This window comes from Trachypithecus francoisi, unplaced genomic scaffold (genome assembly GCF_009764315.1).
Source record: "Trachypithecus francoisi isolate TF-2019V2 unplaced genomic scaffold, Tfra_2.0 Lachesis_group10, whole genome shotgun sequence".
NCBI lineage: Eukaryota > Metazoa > Chordata > Mammalia > Primates > Cercopithecidae > Trachypithecus > Trachypithecus francoisi.
The window spans coordinates 97255432-97277390 of NW_022681455.1; the positions used below are offsets into that span (position 1 = coordinate 97255432).

A 21959-nucleotide genomic window follows, 5' to 3' on the forward strand; every position below is an offset into this window, starting at 1 on the left:
CTGAACTGTGGCTTAATAAATGTAGATAATGATGGTAACATTTCACACTATGATATGTGAACAGTGTATGTTGAACATAGTCTCTAATTTTGATAACTGTCTTAATACCATATTCCATCACTTCTCAGTCATGCATCTGTTTTACATCTCAACATCTCTCAAATCAGGATATGTCTTAAATTCAGTAGTATATCATTAACAGCATTTTAAAATATCTTAGTGATACATAAAATGACAGTGTTTTACAATAGGTGGACTATTAGATGAAATGAAATACAGTAGAATATGAACTAACAGTTTGAAAACTGCAGACCATAGGATTCTGAACTGTATTTTGTGACTCCCTAGCAGTTTCCCTGGGGATGGACCCAGTTTACCTGTTAGGGGTTTGAGTAGGAGTTCAGGTATAGAAAGTGCTCTGCTGCTCTTTCAAAAAGATTTTTTAAAAACCTCAACTCAACAGGCCCTTGATTTTATTGTCATGATGTATCATACACAAACTGTATGTATGATACATACTTGTGTGTTCTTCTGACAGTAGAGGAGTGTAGACCCACTCTGCTGCTCTTCCCATCCTGCACCCAAACACAACCTGTCAGTGATGCACACCTTCCAGTTTCTCCCAGGTGCTTACATGCACATTTGTATATCTTATCGATTTATTATCACAAATAGATATCATTTTATATATTCCTATAATTTTGCATTATGTTGTTTTACATATTTTACAACTTCTCCTAGGTTGGTACACGTAGGTGTCTGTCGTTTTTTAGTAATTATAATAGTGTTCCAGCCTATGTGTGGCCTAGGTATTCTTCTCATTTTGTCCATGGTCACACAGTCATTAGTAGGGTTAATAAGGTCACACAATTATTAGCTGGGTTGCATTTAGGACCCTCGTCCTCTCTGGTCCCTGGTTGGTGTTTTTTTCCTGGTAGTGCTGGACTTTTGCATACATATTTTAAAGCTAACTAGTGTGAATTAATCACCATGTTTCCATTTTGCTTACATAAAGCCAAAACATTCCACTTAGAAGTTAAATTCTTTTCCATGTGCAGCATCATCATATTTTCTTACTACCCTATATTCATTTTACTAGGAGTGCTAGTTGCATTCCTTTTTTTCTTTTTCTCCCCCACCTTTGAGACAGGGTCTCTGTCACCCAGGTTGGAATACGGTGGCACAATCTCCGCTCACTGCAACTTCCGCTTCCCAGGCTCAAGTGATCCTCCCGCTTCAGCCTCCCAAGTATTATAGCTGGGACTGCAGGTGCACTCCGCCACACCCAGCTAATTTTTGTTTTTGTTTTTTGTAGAGACGGGTTTCGCCATGTCACCCAGGCTCGTCTTGAACTCCTGGACTCAAACGATCCACCTGCCCCCAGCCTCCGAAAGTGCTGAGATTACAGGCATGAGCCGCCACGCCCTGCCTGCATTTCGTTTTTTCTAACTAGAATATGCTTTCCTTGGAAAAGATTTTTATGCATCCCTGGATACACTTTGTACAATAGTAGGTGCTTAATAAAAGTTTGCGGTTCCCTCCTGCCACTTTCTATCCCCATCCTGTCCTGGAATGGCTGTCTTGGGAACACCATGAACTCTGATGAGACCTTTCTCAGTTTGTGCTCCCAGAGGCTGCTGTTTTTCCACATATACATCTCCAGACTCCTGGGTGAGCTGCTTGTTTTCCTCTAAAAGAAGAAACCCTGTCATCTTCCCTGCTCTTTTGATCTCTGGCTCCCTGCTCCTGTCATCTTGACGTCCTTGCTATAGCTCCGCCAAACCCCACTGCAGAGAACCCCAGAGATTGGTGGCTTTCCCAGCCCTCAGGCAGTCCCTGGCTGTGGAATTCCAGCTAAATACTTGCCGGTTCCTCTGTTCAGGAATGTGCATGTACACATCCTCTTGTGGATAATTGACTTTATGTGTGGTGAAATAGCGGCTTGGTCAAGGGCAACTGAAGGATAGGTACCTTTGAAAACAAGAGCGTTAGGCAAAATTAATTTAAATGGAAATTTGAAGGCTGAAACCCAACTACTTTTTAAATGGATAATTTTAAAAATTAGGTTTTTAGCACTGGAAAGTATTTCTCAAGGCTGTTCATGTATATTTAGCCACAACAACTGTGTCCTTGCAAAAATGCTTTAGTGCTGTTCTCGTTTTCATTTCTTTGTTTATTCTCCTTGACTAAGTTACTGGAATTAACAGGCTTAGTGCTGTGTCCTGTAAAAAGACTGGAATCCCCAGCTTTTGGATAGCTTTGTTTTAGAAAGGTGGCTGTCTTAGAGAACAGTCCGTAATACAGTGTTAATGGGAAGACTCAGAATGAGTCCAGAAGTATAAAATGGCCGGGCGCGGTGGCTCAAGCCTGTAATCCCAGCACTTTGGGAGGCCGAGACGGGCGGATCACGAGGTCAGGAGATCAAGACCATCCTGGCTAACACAGTGAAACCCCGTCTCTACTAAAAAAATACAAAAAAAAACTAGCCGGGCGAGGTGGTGGGCGCCTGTAGTCCCAGCTACTCGGGAGGCTGAGGCAGGAGAATGGCGTGAACCCGGGAGGCGGAGCTTGCAGTGAGCAGAGATCCGGCCACTGCACTCCAGCCTGGGCGGCAGAGCAAGACTCCGTCTCAAAAAAAAAAAAAAAAAAAAAAAAAATGCCCTGGCTGTGGAGGGGCTTCCATCAAACAAGGAATGTGTATTCATTGTAGAAAAATGAAATGAGACTTTCAGCCTGCACAAAGTAAAATACTTTAGGTCATGTTTCTGAGGTGTCCATATCTGTCCGTTGTTGTTGAGCATAGGATTTGCTCCTGTGTTCGTTGTGGTGGTTTCTTTTTGTTTATAAAGTGATAACAGCTAGCGTTTATTGACCATATGTTGGGCACTGTGTTGAGGTCTTCCACTTATTCCTCACAACAGTGCTGTGAGATAGGGATTCATACTATTTTTGTCCCCATTTAACCTTCATCCCAATCCTATGTGGTGGATACCATTACCACCCCCCACTTTACAGCTAAGGAAACTGAGGCTTAAAGGGAGCAGTATGCTCCAGGTCACATTGTTATAAGTAGTGGATCCAGGATTTCTTACTCCTCCTCCTCCTCCTCCTCCTCCCTCCTCCCTCCTCTACTGTTCTCTGATAACTGTTCTTGGAGAGTTACCCTGGGCTGCCCTGGCAGGCAGGATAGAGCAGTGGCAAAGAGTACAGAGTGTGGTGCCAGACTGGATTCAAGCCGCTGCTTCCTACTGAAGTGAACTTGGGCAAATTGCTTCACCTCTCTGTGTGCCTTTGTGTCTTCACCTGTAAGATGGATAAATAAATAAAAGTACCTACTACATAGGGTTGTGGAGTTAATAACATGGAAATTCAAACAGTGCTTGGCACATAGTAAGTGCTCATTAATAGCTATTGTTATTATTGTAACCCAGTGGTTTTTTAATTAAATCTGTGTTTCAGGTAGGAATGCTTTCAGCTATGAGTAGTGGAAACCTTGAGCTTTAGTAGCTTGAATAGGGGTGTATATTTCTCACCTACCAAGATGTCTGCAGGTATGGAGAGTGTTGATGTTAATCCAGTTGTTCTGCAATGCCGTCAGGGACCTAACACCTTTCTGTCCTGGTACACTACCCTCTCTAGCACATCCACCTACTTTAGGTTCACAAGATGGTTGTAGGAGCTCTAGACATTATATTGGCATTCAAGGCAGAAAGAAAGGGAGAGAACTGAAAAGCCATGACAGTCCCCCCGCCTCAACCCTCCAATCAATAAAAGCAGAAGCTGTCCCCAAGTATACTAGCAGGCTTGTGTTTTCATCTTATTGGCTAGAACTAGGGTGTGCCATTCCTTGCTGTAGTAGATTCTGGAAAAGGATATATTCAATGGTTTATAGGGATCAGCACATGAGAACCTATTGTTAAATTTTCAAGGAATTTGCAATCTAGTTGATATCGCCTTGAATAGCTTGAAATCTGCCATGGTGGAAGAATTTAAACTACAGACACCAGCAAATGCTACCCATCATCCCTTTTCCCACAAGCTGGCTGTTAAAAAACATTTACCAGCACACTATTGGGTACATTTATTAGGTTGTTGCAAAAGCAATTGCCATTGAAAGTAATGGCAAAACCCGCAATCACTTTTGCACCAACCTAATAACTCTAATTGCCAGCTTGAAAGGTGGCAGAGGGTAAAGATGTGAGAAGTAGGAATTGGGAATGGTCACTGGGCCAGCCAGCAGCATCTGCCAAGATTAGTGAACTGTTTAAGCTCTTTTAATACCAGTGATAGTTGGAGATCAGAGCTGAGGGGACCTCTCAAGATCATCTAGGATAGCCCCTTCATTTGACTAATGGGAATCTGAGGAGGTGCTTTGCTCCAGAACCCAAAGCCAGGGAGTGAAGTGGCCCTCCTAGAACCCAGGCGTCCTTGACAGTCCAGTGTTCATTCTCCAGAACCAAGGGCTTCATACTGCCTTTCTGATAACTCCACTTCCCTCTCTTCCCGACGCCTGGTGCATGCCCACTGTACTCTTCCTTTTACCAGCTTCATAGTGCTGGGAAGCTTGGCTGTTATCATCCCCATTGGTTTCCCAGAAAGCCTAGTTTAAACAGATTTATTTTAGATTTTAGTGTATAGAACATTCAGCTTTTTTTAATAAATGAGATAAGCTTAAAGAATTTGATCTCTGCGCGCGGCCTTCCTCAGTCCTCCACTCCTGTCGGGATGTCGGGACTGCAGGAAGTCCATCCGAGAGCCCCACCGGGGGACTCTGTCGGCCTTCTTTGCTGGAGGCCGACAGACCTCTTCCCCACACCTTAGGTGACCAAAATAAACTTGCAGTTTTGCTCCTAAAAAAAAAAAAAAAAGAATTTGATCTCTGCTATGCTGCAGTACAAACTAATCAGTGGGAACTTAAGAATTTACCTAATTTTGATCTGTATTTCTTTACAGAAGGAATAAGCTTAACTAAAGATGAATATTCTTTCTTAAAAAAGACTGAAACTTTTTTCATACACAGTCATGCACTGCATGTGTGATGGTGGCTGGCTTCATAAGTTTATATCATATTTTTATGTGCCTTTTCTATATTTAATTATGGTTATATATATACATACTTACCACTGTGTTACAGTTGCCTACAGTATCCAGTATAGTAATAGGTTGTACAGGTATGTAGCCTAGGAGCAATAAGCTATGCATACAGCGTAGGTGTGGAGTGGGCTAAACCATCTAGTGTGTGTAAGTATACTTTATGAAGTCCATACAATGACGAAATCTCCTAATGATGCATTTCTCAGAACCTATCCTCATTGTTAAGTAATATATGACTGTATTTTTATCTGACTCTCCTCTTCAGATTGTAAGCTCTTTGGGGACAGGCTTTGCAGGCTGGCTTGTTTTTGTTCTTATGGAGATGGATATACACACAGCTGTGCATGTGGCAGACACTTAGCAAATATTAACTGAATGAATGTCCAACTTGCAGTGGTCTCACATCTTCAGATAACAGAAAAGTAATCAGCAACTGTTGTCTTACTGTGGACTCTAGTGTGGAAATGTCTGAATCAGGTGTTTGACTCTCTAAACTGCTTTCCGTCAACTGCCTGATATGATTGATGAAAAAGATGATAAAAACAATGGCCTCACTAGTGTGAAGACATGGGGAGGCTTGAGATTGAAACAGAATGTTGGAAAGATGTACATTTCCAGAAACAGTCATTGAGATATCGATAGGGTTTATCCAGCCCCTCACTCTTTTTTAATTAATCCAGTCCCATGCCTGCTCTCTTCTCATGTGTTCACAGTAAAAGTTGCATGTTATTGAAATCCCTAAAATCATCATTTTGAGGAAGTCTTAACTAGGAAACAGACTCTTGACAGCTCTGTCAAAGACAAGAATATGTTTATGTGATTTTATTTATTCACATGGCTGAATACTGTCCCTAACTGATTCTGAATGTGTGTTTATCCACAGCCAAGCTACATCAGTGATGTGGGACCCCCTGGTCGAAGCTCTCTGGATAGCATTGAGATGGCCTATGCACGGCAGGTGAGTGTGCTCTCAAGGGGGATTAAGCCAGGAAAATCCTTTGTGAACCTCTAGAGAATAAAAGGGAACAAAAACTTGTAAAAGTCAAACCCTGAAAGCAAGTTGTATTTTTTCATTTAGAGGACTAGTTAATATTTTACCATAGGCCACTGGAGAATTCTATCAAATAGTGTAATAGAATTACTCACATTTGAATTGAGGAAATTGAAATCTGTCCTTTACACTGACCACAGCATCTCAGTAGGCATTTTTGGCAACAGTCCCAGGTACAGTAAAGCTTCAAGTAACTGCGCTGCTTAGCAAATGGAGTTCTGTATTAACTGACTTATCTGGTAGGCTGGTGGTATTAACAAATCCTTTTTTCACTCTTTGTTGAGAGAAATTTTCTAAATGCTTTTCTGTCTTGATAAGCATAGTGTATTCACTACTTAATAACACTGTTGTCCTAGAAAAGCTCATAATATTTTAGGGGTCATCCTTCTGGTTGTAGATGAGGACCGTCCAATAATATGGATATGGATTGAGATGCTTTGTGGTAAGCACAGGAATTCTGTTGGACTGAAACCACCCTGAGGACCATATGTAACCTGGAATTGAGTTTTTAAATAAAGCAGTGCCAGCCAACTTTGTGCTTTATTGTAATTTGCTGCTTTTCCCCACAAAGTACAAAGAAGAAAAAATATTCCTGTTTCTTGAATCGAGGGCAGTGGGCCTTCATCCCCTTAAGATTATCCTCCACCAGCAGTGGTCCAGGAATATCTGCTCAGCCATTATCACCTCCCAGATTCTTTGAGGGGGACCCAGGGGTCCCACTTATGGCCCTCAACATTACCCACCTCATCCTCCTCCAGCCTGGAGTAGGGTGGTTGGAGGCAAAAACAGAGCAGCTATGGAGGTGAGCAGGAGGCAGTGAGAAACTGTTAGACCCGGTGCTCTTTTACCAGGGTCCCTCTCTTCAGCTGCCAGTTACTTAGTCAGTGGAGTTCCACATGAATTGAGTTACCTGGTTAGCTGATGGTATTATCAGAAGTCCCTCTTTTACCCTTTCTTGAGAGAAATTTTCTAAATGTCTTTTTAAAAATCTCTCTTCTTTGGGGTGCCATTGCCACTTCAAACTCCAGACAGCTGTAGCCCCCAGCTTCATCAACTTCCCACACATGAGATCCTCTCCTTCCAACCCCCTCATGTTTTGCCACTGGCCTTCATTTATTTCCTCCTGCTCCAATTTTATACCCCTCTCTTTTTATTCCCCCTGTGCATCTGCATCCTTTACTCGTCACCTTCATTGTATGGCTGACTCCTCTATTGCCCCGGAGAGAGGCCTGATGAGTTACAGGCTTCTGAAGAGAGAGACTGTATCTTCTACACCTGCAAAGACTAAAGATGCCATTAACATTTCATAGCACATACAACACCGTAATATTGTATCTGTTTACACGGCTGTCCTCTCCACTAAAGAGTGAAGCTTTATATCCCATGTTGAACAGTACCTTGCAAAGGAAGGCCTGTAAGAAATGATCATTGAGTGAATAAGTACTACATCATGGTTTAAAACCATTTTATTGATTGGTTGGTTGGGTGATTGAGATGGAGTCTTGCTCTTTCACCCAGGGTGGAGTGCAGTGGTGCGACCTCAGCTCACTGAAGCCTCCGCCTCTGCCTCCCAGATTCAAGCGATTCTCCTGCCTCAGCCTCCCAAGTAGCTGGGATTACAGGCATGCACCACCACACCTGGCTAATTTTTGTATTTTTAGTACAGACCAGGGTTTCACCATGTTGGCCACGCTGGTCTTGAGCTCCTGACCTCAGGTGATCCACCCGCTTCTATCAGGAGAACCCGCTCCCAATATTTATGTGGGTTCTTTTCTATTTCTTAAGTGTCTCGGCTGGTTTGAGAAATAAAGGGAGGCCGGGCGCGGTGGCTCAAGCCTGTAATCCCAGCACTTTGGGAGGCCGAGACGGGCGGATCACGAGGTCAGGAGATCGAGACCATCCTGGCTAACATGGTGAAACCCTGTCTCTACTAAAAAATACAAAAAACTAGCCGGGCGAGGTGGCGGGCGCCTGTAGTCCCAGCTACTCAGGAGGCTGAGGCAGGAGAATGGCGTAAACCCGGAAGGCGGAGCTTGCAGTGAGCTGAGATCCGGCCACTGCACTCCAGCCTGGGTGACAGAGCGAGACTCCGTCTCAAAAAAAAAAAAAAAAAAAAAGAGAAATAAAGGGAAAGAGCACAAGAGAGAGAAATTTAAAGCTGGGTGTCTAGGGGAGACATCACATGTCGGCAGGATCCGTGATGTTACCCAAGCCGTAAAACCAGCAAGTTTTTATTAGTGATTTTCAAAAGGGGAGGGAGTGCACGAATAGGATGTGGGTCGCAGAAATCACATACTTCACAAGGTAATAAAATATCACACGGCAAATGGAGGCAGGGTGAGATCACAGGACCACTGGATGAGGCAAAATTAAAATTGCTAATGAAGTATCGGGCACGCATTGTTGTTGATAACATCTTATCAGGAAACAGGGTTTGAGAGCAGACAACCTGTCTGACCAAAATTTCTTAGGCGGGAATTTCCTCGTCCTAATAAGCCTGGGAGCTCTACAGGAGACCGGGGCTTATTTCATCCCTTCAGCTTCGACCATAAAAGACGGCACACCTTCAAGGGGCCTTCTGTAAGCCTACCTTCAGGGCGCATTCTGTTTCTCAGGGATGCTCCTTGCTGAGAAAAAGAATTCAGCGATATTTCTCCTATTTGCTTTTGAAAGAGGAGCTCTGTCTGGCTCACCAGCGGCCAGTTCAAAGTTACCTCTCTTGTTCCCTGAACATCACTGTTATCCTGTTCTTTTTTCAAGATGCCCAGATTTCATATTGTTCAAACACATATGCTCTGCACACAATTTGTGTGCAGTTAACGCAATCACAGGGTCCTGAGGCGACATTCATCCTCCTCAGTTTATGAAGATGACGGGATTAAGAGATTAAAGTAAAGACAGGCATAGGAAATTATAAAAGTATTAATTTGGGGAACTAATAAATGTCCATGAAATCTTCACAATTTATGTTCTTCTGCTGCGGCTTCAGCCAGTCCCTCCGTTCGGAGTCCCTGACTTCCCGCAACACGCCTCGGCCTCCCAAAGTGCTGGGATTACAGGCATGAGCCACTGCGCCCAGCAAAACCATTTAATCTTCATAATAGCCCTGGAAGATGAATGATACTGATGTTCCCCATTTAACGTAGAGGAAACTACAGTTCAGCAGGGTCGTGATTTGTCTAACATCACTACTTTGGGAGAGCAAAGACTTCATATACAAAGTGGAATCTTCCACAAGAAGATTTAGAACCTAACTAGTTAAGATTTAGAGCTTAACCAGTTCTAAATCTTAACTAGTTAAGTCCTGTTTCACTTCCGTAGTAGGACTTAACTAGTTCTAAATCTGGAAGAGTGAATTTACGATTTCTACTATCATCATTTTAGCTCCTTGAAAATAAAATCCAAAGTAAGAGTGGTTTTCCCATAGCTTAAATATCACATAGTTCATTTTCCTTAAGAAAATCTTACCTGAAGAACAGAGATTCTTTCCAGGAGAAATGGATATTCCACATGTGCCTCTCCTGCTATTCTAACACTTGTGGAGGAAGGCAGTGCCCAGCATTCCTCACTCCATCCATGAACCCTATACCAGGGCCATTTAGTCATTTTGAAAGAATTGAGTCCTTTGCCTTGGTTATTGGGAAGCAGCAGCCAGACCCCTTCCATTCTCCTGTCTTCCCCGGGTGCTTCCTCACTAGGACAGAGAGGCACAGACCTGCCTGTGGTTCTTCTCCCCCTGGACCCCGCTGCTCCCATTCCTCAGGTGTTTGGAAGGTGGGGTGGCAGTTAGCTTTAGTGTGTTATCCACAGCCCCAGCACAACTGGGGAGCTGGCCAGTGTGCATGGCTCAGCCACTCCAAGGAAGGAAAAGTTGGCCGAAATTTCTGCCGGCCATTGCCTGCTTCAAGAGGTTTTAAAAAGAGAAAGTAGATACTGTGCCATTTACTTTGCTTTTTATCATTTCAGATTTATATCTATAATGAGAAAATTGTAAATGGACACCTGCAGCCTAACCTGGTGGACCTTTGTTCTTCTGTCGCAGAGCTGGATGATAAGGTAGCACCTAGACCTAACTCAAGTAGAAACCGGGGTCCAGTGGTTTGATGGAGCTAGCAGCTTGCCGACTTGGCTGAAATGTGCTGTGGAAACACCCCATTCTGTGGAATGAAATGTTAACTGTTCCTCAGAGTTTTATTTTAAATAACTTTGGGTGGTTTTCTTGATGATGAATTTTTAAAAATGCATCTTCAAAAGGCCCTGCCAGTATCAGTTGATAGTCACAAGAGTTCTCTTCAAGCCGTATTTGCTTTGAAGTCCCATCAGGCTTTTACTCCCCACTTACCAGTTTCCCTCCTTACACAATCTAATAGACTCCTTAATGAGAGCTGAATTGTCAAGGTGATGGCTTTTCACACCTGTGAGCCCTCGAACTTGACTCAGATGGGACTTTTGTGAGCATTCTTTATGTACCACTGGTTCTGTTCCTCTGACAAACACATATACTGCCTTTATTTATTCTCCTCCCTCACCCCTTATTCTGGCCAGTTTTCTGCCCCAAGGGGCAAAAAAATTAAAAAAAAGAAATAAGTGGATGGATGACTACTTGGTAGGTGGCTAGGAGGAAGGAAGAAAGGAGGGAAGGCTATTATGGAAGAAAGCACCCATACACAGATTTTTTTTGTCTTTTAAAAACTTGCTCAGCCCAGTGTGGTGGCTCAAACCTATAACCCTCGCACGTTTTGAGGCCGAGGTGGGTGGATTGCTTGCACTCAGGAGTTCAAGACCAGCTTCGGCAACATGGCAAGACCTCCTCTCTACAAAAAATAGAAAAATTAACCGGGTGTGGTGGCATGCACCTGTAGTCTCAGCTGCTTGAGAGGCTGAGGTGGGAGGATTACCTGAGTCCAGGGAGGTCAAGGCTGCAGGGAACCATGATCATGCCAGTGTACTCCAGCCTGGGTGACAAAGAGTGAGGCCCTGTCTCAAAAAAAAGTATCTAACTTTTAATTTTTTTTTTCTTTTTCTTTTTTCTTTCTTTCTTTCTTTTTTTTTTTTTTTGAGATGGAGTTTCACTCTTGTTGCCCAGGCTGGAGTGCAATGGTGAGATCTGGGCTCACTGCAGCCTCTGCCTCCTGGGTTCAAGCAATTCTCCTACCTCCGCCTTCCGAGTAGCTGGGACTACAGGCACCTGCCACCATGGCTGGCTAATTTTTTGTATTTTTAGTAGAGACGGGGTTTCACCATGTTGGCCAGGATGGTCTCGAGCTTAATTTTTTTAAATAGTAAAACATAAGATAACCTAAACAGATCTAAAGAAGAAAGTCAAGTTTCACCAATCATTCCACCACCTAGGAAGAGTCACATTTGTCTGGACAGTCTGAAGTTTTAATTTTTGAGAGAGACCATGAAAACAGGCTTTTCTCTTTTGCTTTGGAACAAGTATAAACCTTTTTTTCCAATCAGTGCTATCCTCTAAGGACTCATACATTTAAAGTATTGCCAAGGGTTTAGGGAACACATTGTTTTTAAGGAGCGATTTACAGGCAGAAGGATTCTGGGGAGAGGGAGTCCCAGCTGTGTGGTGGTAACACAGAGGAAAGAACGCCCGCTACTTTCCTGGGATGCATCTTTTGAAGAGAGTGAGTGGGAAGGAAAATGGGAGGCTGTGACACTCACCAAGTAAGGTAAAAGCGGTGGCCCCTGGAGCGTCTCTGGGAGGATGAAAACCTGTATTATGAGGTTAAACTCTTATTTTAAGCCTTTAGAAACTCAGATAACCTTGTAAGGACTGAAATGCAGCTCTTTGAGTTTAAACTCCTAGAACTTTGGATGACCGTAAATGGATTCCTGCTCTCTGAAGGGATAACCCGCTGAGATTCAGTGTTTTTACGACTTGTGTGTAGTTTTAATTATGTATGTGGTTATGTCAGACCTGGAATAGTAATTGATATGAAAACCAACTCAGGGCAGGGGTAGGGGGTGCTTATTAGTGGATGGAACTCTGAAGTCTGGCCAGCAGAGACGCATCTTCTGCACTGAGCTTAAGCCTAGCAATCACAGACAGATCACATTAACCTCATCCCCCACCTTACTCTGCCAGCCTTGGAGGTCAGAGTGCCACGAAGAACCACATAATTTCTCTGACCCTGCAGCATTGTCACATGCAGTTTTGTTTATGTGCAGAGCATTTCTGACATGTGGACCATGGTAAAACAAATGACAGACGTGTTGTTGACACCAGCAACTGATGCCCTGAAGAACCGTAGCAGCGTGGAAGTGCGCATGGAGTTTGTCAGGCAGGCCTTGGCGTACCTTGAGCAGAGGTAAGGCAGCAATAGCACAGTGGGGCTGGCTTTCAAATCCCTTGCAGTCAACTATTTCTCAGATCTTAAGTTGTCCTCAGGCTAAGTGTGCTGTAGCTGGTATAATTGAAGATTTATTACGTTAAATTGAACAAGGCTCAGAGTTGTAATCCTGTTTCAGAAATCCTGTTTTACTTCCCTACCAGGACTGTTTCTGCAGTCACACATTAAAATAAAAATCACACATTAAAAAATCATGGTAGGTGAGCACTGTTCAAATTCCCTTTTTCTTTCTCCACACTCTGTCTCTTAATACGTAAAGCCATAGTGCCTTAGGTCATAATCTTCTTCTAATGTGATTCAGCCATTACTCCTTAGGCTCTTTTTTTTTTCTCTCCACATTTTAATTTTACTCCCAGGCATGTTACTACCTTCAAACCCTAGGAAAACTCCTTTCCCCTTATTTTCTGACTCTACTTGGTTAATTCCCCTAAGTCAGGGTCATTCCCAGCTGATAATGCCTGTGATTTATGCCCGGGTTTCTTTGCCACTTCCTCACCAATCAGAGCTGGTCACTGAGGGGTTTGTGGCAGTGCCTTTGTGCCCAAAGTATTGTTCCCTTCGTTAGTAGGACCCATGCCATCATCCCTCCCTGTGGATACTCCTTCCAATTCCGAATTGGCCAGCAGGGGTTGCCATGAGTGTGCAATAGAATCTCTTTATTTTAGAGACAGGGTACTGGGCCCCTCCCTGCTGGCCTGAGAAGAGAAAGCCAAGTTGAATACACTTGCAAAATTACAGGCCTTTGCCACTGAGCCTCTGCACCTGCCAGCAGCCTTGCAGTGAGATTGCCTTTTGTCAATAAAACAATACTTCATTAGGAAGTCAGAAGATTTCCTTGTATGTTACTGAGGTAATTCAAACTTGGTACAGCAGAGAATAGGTTTTTATACCAAATACTGTATTAATTAGATGAGAGCTACTGAAATGAACACCATGAGACACATTACACTCACTAGCTTCCATTCCCTGGTTAAGAAAAATCTGGAGCTCAAAATGGATTTTTATTCTCCTAGTATAGGAATAAAGGGTTTATAAAATAATTCTTCTAAGCGTTGGCTGAATTTTTGTGATTAAGTTTTGGCTTTATCAATCTTCAGCCATAAAGAACCTACATATGTAGTAGCATTTATTTGTTACCAGTCGGCAAAATGAGTCAGAACTTCTTATACTATACAAAAACTTCTAGGAATTTTTTTTTTTTTTTTGTAAGACAGGGTCTGGCTCTGTCACCCATGCTGGAGTGTGGTGGCATAATCTGGGCTCGCTGCAACTTCTCTCTCCCAGGCTCAAGCAGTCCTCCCCCCTCAGCCTCCCGAGGTGTATGCTACCATGCCGGTTTTTTTTTTTTTTTTTTTTTTTGAGATGAAGTTTCGCTCTTGTTGCCCAGGCTGTAGTGTAATGGTGCGCTCTCGGCTCTGTGCAACCTCCACCTCTCAGGTTCAAGCGATTCTCCTGCCTCAGCCTCCTGAGTAGCATGGTAGCCTGCCACCATGCCCAGCTAATTTTTGTATTTTTAGTAGAGATGGGGTTTCACCATGTTGGCCAGGCTGGTCTCGAACTCCTGACCTCAGATGAGCCACTGGGTTCGGCTTCCCAAAGTGCTAGGATTACAGGCTTAAGCCACCGTGCCTGGCTTAGGATTTTTTTTTTATTTTTTTTTTTTTTTCAGTGAGTGTAAGTGTATGACTGCTCATGACTGCTTTTTTCTTGATCACTCTAATCCTTAACACTGGTGCTTGACTTCACCAATGGTACTAGGCTGCTTTCCTTGGTTTTAAATCTCTGGTAAGCCAGTCCATTTCTTTAAGTCCTTTTGTTTTGTTTTTAAAATTATCTTGTTCCATTAATTTCTTTAACAGTGCTTCTTGGAGCTATTTGGGAATTTCCTTTCATAATTGTAATTTTTTTTTTTTTTTTTTTTTTTTTACTTTAAAAGAGTAAAATTTTACTGAATGCTTATTGTCTGTGGGTCAATATTTAGCATCGTAATAATCACATGAGGCTACTGGAAACTCCTTTGTGGAAAGATTTCTACCTTCCCAAAAGTCAGACCATCCATGCTATTTGATGCTTGGCAACCAGTAGAGTAGATAGTTTGCTTTCAGATCTCTTGATAATCATTTATCTTCTTCTATAATGAATCCTTCAGCAGGAAGAAACTCTTCTGTTCTGCTGACCTCTGGTAATCTTTTTCACATTGATATTTGGAAACGTCTCAGAAAATAGGCACTGTCTTCTTTTGTATTCTTCCTTTTCACTGCTACTTAGTCCTCTCATGAGTAAAATAATGCCATTATTGCATGCTCCCTTGTCCTTCTGCATTGGGATAATGCAGCAAGAAGGCTTTCACCAGATGCTGGTGCTGTGCTCCCAGGCTTCCTAGCCTCCAGACCTGATTTAAAACTGATGAGATGTTTCTTGGGCTGGTTGGTCTGAGGACTAGAGGTCATAGGTGGATCTTTCTCAGGGAGCAAAGAGCACGAGGACAGGGGATTGATCTTCTAAGGGAGGTCCCCTGATCCGAGTCATGGCACCAAAATGTCATGCGCGTTGGTGTGAAGAGACCACCAAACAGGCTTTGTGTGAGCAACATGGCTGTTTACTTCACCTGGGTGCAGGCGGGCTGAGTCCGAAAAGAGAGTCAGCCCATCATTGTAATCTTAAGTTTATTTTTCACTCTAGTGGCATCACTCTCTGATGGCATCTTTTGTAAGCATTCATTGTCACCTTTGATAAAGGGGATATTTTAGAATAATTATACTCAGTTTTAAAATATTTTTCTCTGCTGCTCATTCACTGACAGTATGCATATAATAGTTCAAGTGATACAATGCACCAGATGGCAAAGTAGACCAGTCCCAAATAATTTTTCAATTATAAGGCTGAAATGTTGTGAAAATGTAGGATTGGTTTGTCTCTTCCCTGCCACATTCCGAGATTTAAGGCATGATATATATATCTTAGCCCTCAAGGAATTTAGACTTCTTCAGTTTAGGCCCTTGTCAGCACATGGACTGTCTTAATTCAAATTGGAAGAGACCATAGTGGGTATCTGTTTGTCCTGGCTGCTACAGGACTCCTCAATTTCTTATCCAACCTCTGCTTATAAATACTTCCAGGCCAGGCACAGTGGCTCATGCCTGTAATCCCAGCACTTTGGGAGGCCACGGTGGGTGGATCACCTGAGGTTGGGAGTTCGAGACCAGCCTGGCCAACATCGTGAAACTCCGATTATACAAAAATACAAAAATTAGCTGGGCATGGTGGTACACGCTTGGCACAAGTCTCAGCTACTTGGGAGGCTGAGGCAGGAGAATCACTTGAACCTGGGAGGCAGAGGGTGCAGTGAGCTGAGGTCATGTCACTGCATTCCAACCTGGGCAGCAAAGCAAGACTCTGTCTAAAATAAATAAATAAATAAATAAGAAATCCAATGATGGTGAACTCATTAACGTTTGTTAAATTTTGTTTGTTTTCCATTATGAAAATGATACATGCTTATTATAGAAACTTTGGAAGATGCTAAAAATAAGACTTGAAAAAAGAGAGGAGGACCCGTATACCATCTAGAGGCTCCTATTACCTTGTTATATTTCTTTTCTCCCCCCTGTTCTTGAAGTCTGAGTATTTTTTTTATAACCGCATAAAATTTCATTGAGTCAGCCGGGCATAGTGGCTCACACCTGTAATCTCAGCACTTTGAGAGGCCGAAGTGGGCGGATCACGAGGTCAGGAGATTGAGACCACCCTGGCCAACATGGTGAAACCCCTTCTGTACTGAAAATACTAAAATTAGCCAGGCATGATGGCATGCCCCTGTAGACCCAGCTAGTCAGGAGGCTGAGGCAGGAGAATCACTTGAACCCGCAGGGCAGAGGTTGCAGTGAGCCGAGATGGCGCCACTGTACTCCAGCCTGGGGATAGAACGAGACTCCGTCTCAAAAAAAAAAAATTTTTTTTGGTTGAGTCTGTTTCCTGTTATTAAAATTTAGGTTGCTTGTTTCATTCTCTCTGTTGTTTTACTTAACCTGGTGTTGAAAACCTGACTTTTTGAAGTAGTCTGTGGTTTTTGACAAGAACATATTATATTAATAAATTGTAATGGAGAAATCTGATGGACACCTTTCAAGCAACTGAATCAAATCTAGTGTTACCAATAAAGAAGCAAACCTGCTACCTATGTCATTGTGGGATTCAGTGGGAAGTGCCAGCATTAGCTATGTAGGGCTACTGTCAAAAAAGTTGAACCTGAATCAAATAACGATCCAGCTTACGAGATATTCTACCAGACAGCTGGCCTGGACTCTATAAATAAAAGGTCAGTGTCCAGCTGAGCATGGTGGCATGTACCTCTAGCCCCAACTACTCAGGAGATTGAGGCAGGAAGATTGCTTGAACCCAGGAGTTTGAGGCTGTAGAGTGCTTTAAAAGCACTTGTGGGCCAGCCGTGGTGGTCCACAGCACTTTGGGAGGCCAAGGCAGGCGGATTACTTGAGGTCAGGAGTTTGAGACCAGCCTGGCCAACATGGTGAAACTCCATCTCTACTAAAAATACGAAAATTAGCTGGACGTGGTGGCCCGTGCCTGTCATCCCAACTGCTTGGGAGGCTGAGGCAAGAGAAATGCTTGAAAACCCGGGAGGCGGAGGTTGCAATAAGCCGAGATCATACCACTGCATTTCAGCCTGGGCGTCTAGAGTGAGAATCCATCTCAAAAAAAAATAAGGGCATTTGTTAATAGACACTGCTTCCCAGCCTGGGAACCACAGCAATACCCTGCGTCTTAAAAAAAAGAAAAAGATCATTGTCATGAAAGAAATATAATGGTGGAATTAATGGAATTATCTTAGATTAAGGGAAAGTGGCTTGACAATTATATTTTCTTGATGAGATTCTGGATTTAAAAAACTGTAAAGGACACTATTAAAAAATTGGGTTATATTTTTGATAATAATAAGAAATTAATGTTAAGTTTCTTGGTATCATAATGATATGGAGGTTAGACAGGAGAAGGTCCTAGTTCTTCAGAGCCATATGGTATTTACAGATAAAGTAGCCCCTGATTTCTATAACGTATTTTCAAGTGGTTTGAGGGGAGAAAAAAAGCACAAGTGTGTATGTTATGTGTGTATGGAGAGAGAAAACATAAAGAAATGTTAAAAATTGGTGAATCTAGGTAAAAGGTTATGTGCATTCATTGAAATATTCTTTAAACTTTTTGTAGGTTTGAAAGTTTTCAAAATAAAAAGTTTAACAAGAACCCACCAGAGCATTAGGCTGTGAGCTGGAGCAATTATTATTCTGTATATGCACCCTTAATGTATTTGAAGTCCACAGTTGTGTTCCTCCAGGGATTCTTTTGAGTTTCCGCAGTGATGAGAAATCTACTGTGATCCACAGCCCACTGAGTAAATAATATAGTTTGCTTCATTAAGCATGTACTGTTTCCTCTTCTGCATTGAGCTTGAAGTCTAGGCCCTGCCCTTCCAAGCTACAGTGTAATGTCATGGATATGGGCATAGAGATGTGTAATAAATGTTTTCAATCTTCCCTGTTTTTTCCTTTAAAATTTTTCCAGTTATAAGAATTACACCCTTGTGACTGTCTTTGGAAATTTGCATCAGGCCCAGCTGGGCGGGGTGCCTGGGACTTATCAATTGGTTCGAAGTTTCCTGAACATTAAACTTCCAGCTCCCTTGCCTGGACTACAGGTACTGACAACTTTCTCTGTGTGATCAATTACACCCCCAGAGCAGTTGCCCTCAGATGGGCATTTTCAGTTAAAATGAGGATATATGTGGAGACTACTATATGGAGATAAGTTCAGAGAGGGGTGACGACAGAAGGTGAAGACCTCTTAGGAGGCTGGTAGTATAGAAGTCCAGGTGATGGTGGTAGTTGCTCAGCCCAGGGTGGAGGAGAGTGCATGGAGATGTCATTGGGTTCTGGACTTGTTTTGAAAGCTGAGCCAGTAGGACTTGCTGAAGAACGTGGATTTGAGTGTGAGAGGCAGAGTCAGGGATGACTTCTGAGATTTTTGACTAAAACAGCTGGAAGAATGGAGTTGAATGTAGTTTTTAGGATGTGGTCTCTTCTCAGCTCATGGTCCAGTTGGGGAGATTATCATACAGTAATGCAAAGAGCTAAACTGGAGCCTTATGCAAAGGGTGGCAGGATACAGAGGAGATTAGCTGCATAAAGAAGGTGAGATTCTCACTTGCTCTTAAAGAATAGGAGTTCACCAACCTGAAGTTTTGGAAAAGAGTGTACCAGGAGGAGGTAACACATGCAGAGATGCATGGAGGCAGGAGAGAGTATCTGGAGGACTGGGTGCACAGTAGGGCTTGGCAAGCTTGGGGCCTACTAGTAAAGGCCTTAAGTGCCAGGCCCAGCACTTTAGACTTAAACAACTCGAAGGGGTTTAAGTGGGCAAGTTCAGATCTGGGTTTTAAAAAGAGTCCTGCTGAGGGAAGGGTGGAAGTGCCAAGAAAGGAGGCCTGAGGCCTACTTCTGGAGGAGTTGAAGAAAAGCAAAGAGAGAATCGTAAGTGCAGGCCACTGTGCAGACAAATGGCAAAACCAGACTTGGGATAAATAAGCTGTAGTATTCGGAGAGTGGGAACAGAGCTGTCTCTCAGATCCCCCAGTGGCCAGCAGTACCTGGCACCAAGATACTGAGTAAAATGTTTATGACGTTTTATAAACTTGAGTACTATAAGGGTAGTCTCTTACTGGTCAGTGACATCTTTAGCCCTTGCTTTGTGGGGGTTGTAGGAGTGCATGTGTATATGTTATCACAAAAGAACATCACCCAGTTACTGTGGGCCCCTGGGATTCCATGGAAAAACCACAGGGTGACTTTGGATCAGGTGGGGTACATAGCGCTTCAGAGGAAAAGCTCTGGAGCCATATTGTTACTTAATAGCTTACTTGGACAGATGACTTAACGCTTCCATGCCTCAGTTTCCTTGTTTGTAAAACAGGGAGGAAAAGGCTGTTGATGGTTCTCACCGCAGGGAGCTGTTATAAAGATTAAGTGACTTATTTTAAGGAGAGGGGCTTAGCTTGGGTTTAGCACATAGGAAAGCAGTCAGCTCAGCTTTTTCTTGTTTATTTTGAGCACTTACTGTTCCTCTTTTAGGATGGAGAGGTGGAAGGCCATCCTGTGTGGGCACTAATTTACTACTGCATGCGCTGTGGAGACCTGCTTGCCGCTTCACAGGTAGTTAATCGAGCCCAGCACCAGCTGGGAGAGTTTAAAACCTGGTTCCAGGAGTACATGAACAGCAAGGACAGAAGGTATGTTGAATGAGGTGGCACGCCCAGTGGTAGCCGTGCAGATTCAAAGAGGTGACCTTCACTGTCGTTATTCTCTTTTCCCTGGATGGGCCCAAAACAAGTTTCTGCTTGGGGGAAAAAGGAGGTTTTGAAAGCAAATAGAACTTTCTTTGGAATAAAGAGTGAAAGGATTAGAAGAATGCCCCATTCTGACCCTGATGTCTAGGCATGCATGCATCTGTGTTTGGGAATTTTCCTGTTCCAACAAGGGAGGGGCTGGCTCAGGAGCATGATGTGAGTTATTCTGTAAATCTAAGGCACATCAAGGATGCTGTATAAAATGGGACTTTTTAAAAGTTGCATTTGTTAACACTTAGTGCTTCCAGTATGGAAATATGTTGTCATGTACTTCGTAGCTTAAAGGCTAGAATTAGAAGTTAGTAAAATTGAAATATAATCATTAATTCATTAAGTCTTTACGTTCTCTTGCATTAAGGAACTGCTAAGCATTAATTTTCCTTGGATTTTGCTAATGTAATTGGACTTAAGTTCATACTCAAACTGAGGTTATTATATATATGTACATGTATATAGAAGAAATGATGGTGGTTACTGTAGTTGTACTTGTGAAAAACTAGGATACTTTTCTTGGCAGCATTAATAATGTCATGTCAAGAGATTGCCTCAAACCACAAGCCCCTGTCTTGCTCATATTAGAATTTAAAGTAGGGTTAATGTCTTAAGGTTCCCCCAGAAGGAGATTTGAGTGCAAGTTGTTTTTTTAGGAGGTGATCTCACATGAATAAGGGAGTGTGGAGGCCACAGAGAAGCTAAGACAGTTAAGGGAAGGATTCACTCCTGTCCATCACTGCTTGAGTGCTGCTGGGGTGTGGAATGGAGTTCTATTCCCTGGCATTTCTGACCTGTCCATGAAGGCCTTAGCAAATAGAAAACTGGCAGGTCAATAGATGCAGGTGCTGGTAGTTGCAAGTCAGGTTAAAGTGATGGTGCCGAGGGGAGGGGATAGGGCAGAGACAGTCTCTCTTACCCCGATGAAGGAAGGCTTCCCTGATGTTATGTGTTTGGGACTTGGGACGCTTTCAGATGCACTTGAGGATCTTTATTGAGTGTGTATCTGTCTGTTCCCTTATGCCTGTAGATTGTCCCCAGCTACAGAAAACAAGCTCCGGCTGCATTACCGCAGGGCCCTCAGGAACAATACAGATCCCTACAAGCGGGCCGTGTACTGTATCATTGGCAGATGTGACGTCACCGACAACCAGAGTGAAGTGGCAGACAAAACTGAGGATTACCTGTGGCTGAAGGTAGGCACGGTTTCCTCTGCCCACACAGGGCTTTCCCCCTTTTCTGTGCTCATGTCCCCAGAAAGATTTTACCTGCGTAATGTATGATGCCAGTAAGGTGATCAGGACCAGCGGGTTCCTCGTCTCCTGTCCCCATTTTTTATTGGGTAATTCCCAGCTCATAACCATAGCCTTGAACACAGCTTCCAGCTGACATCATTGAGCATGGCTGCTGAACAGCTACAACTCTGGGCGTGTGGCTCACGGTGTAGTTTGTACTAATGCATGTGTTTCTCTTGGGGATTTAGTTGAACCAAGTGTGTTTTGACGACGATGGCACCAGCTCCCCACAAGACAGGCTGACTCTCTCACAGTTCCAGAAACAGTTGTTGGAAGACTACGGTAAGATCCTGGACATAACCACCTTTCCCTTCTCTTGTCTACTTAAGGTGACTACCTCAGTTTTCCTCTGGGAAAATTTTTCATCTCTGAACTTTTGTCTGTCTTTCAAAACTCCTATAGATTGTCAAGGCAAAACAGCAAAACTACCATTCCAAATTCAAATAAAGGGCATGTGGCCTTAAGTAATGCATAAAACTTACATGGTCATACACAATAATCTCTTTTCTCTAATTCTTTGAACTATTCTAGTAGACATATGCTCAGGGAGAGACAAAGAAGACTTAGCTGTTGCTTCCTAGTAGGTCTTACCAGTCACTAGATCTGAGCACAAAGGAGAGAGACAGAAATAGCCTTTCTTCTTTCTTCCCCCCTATTTTTTAAAAACTGAGAAGAAAAGAAGATGCCAAATAATGGTTACCAGTTGTTGCATTCCGATTTCTGTGACTATGAGTAAACTGAAACTCCTT

At 43.0% G+C, this 21959-nt stretch overlaps 1 protein-coding gene across 4 annotated transcripts in view; it reads left to right on the top strand.

Annotated features, from left to right (window-relative positions):
* Positions 1-21959, top strand: part of NUP93 (nucleoporin 93) — a 115570-nt gene that overhangs the window by 81882 nt on the left and 11729 nt on the right. For all 4 annotated transcript variants that reach the window (XM_033218471.1, XM_033218472.1, XM_033218473.1 and 1 more), the window contains 7 exons: positions 5978-6052; positions 10112-10201; positions 12329-12468; positions 18088-18220; positions 19650-19807; positions 20946-21111; positions 21399-21492. In XM_033218471.1, the coding sequence (XP_033074362.1) occupies positions 5978-6052; positions 10112-10201; positions 12329-12468; positions 18088-18220; positions 19650-19807; positions 20946-21111; positions 21399-21492 (856 nt within the window). The remainder of the gene's footprint in view (positions 1-5977; positions 6053-10111; positions 10202-12328; positions 12469-18087; positions 18221-19649; positions 19808-20945; positions 21112-21398; positions 21493-21959) is intronic.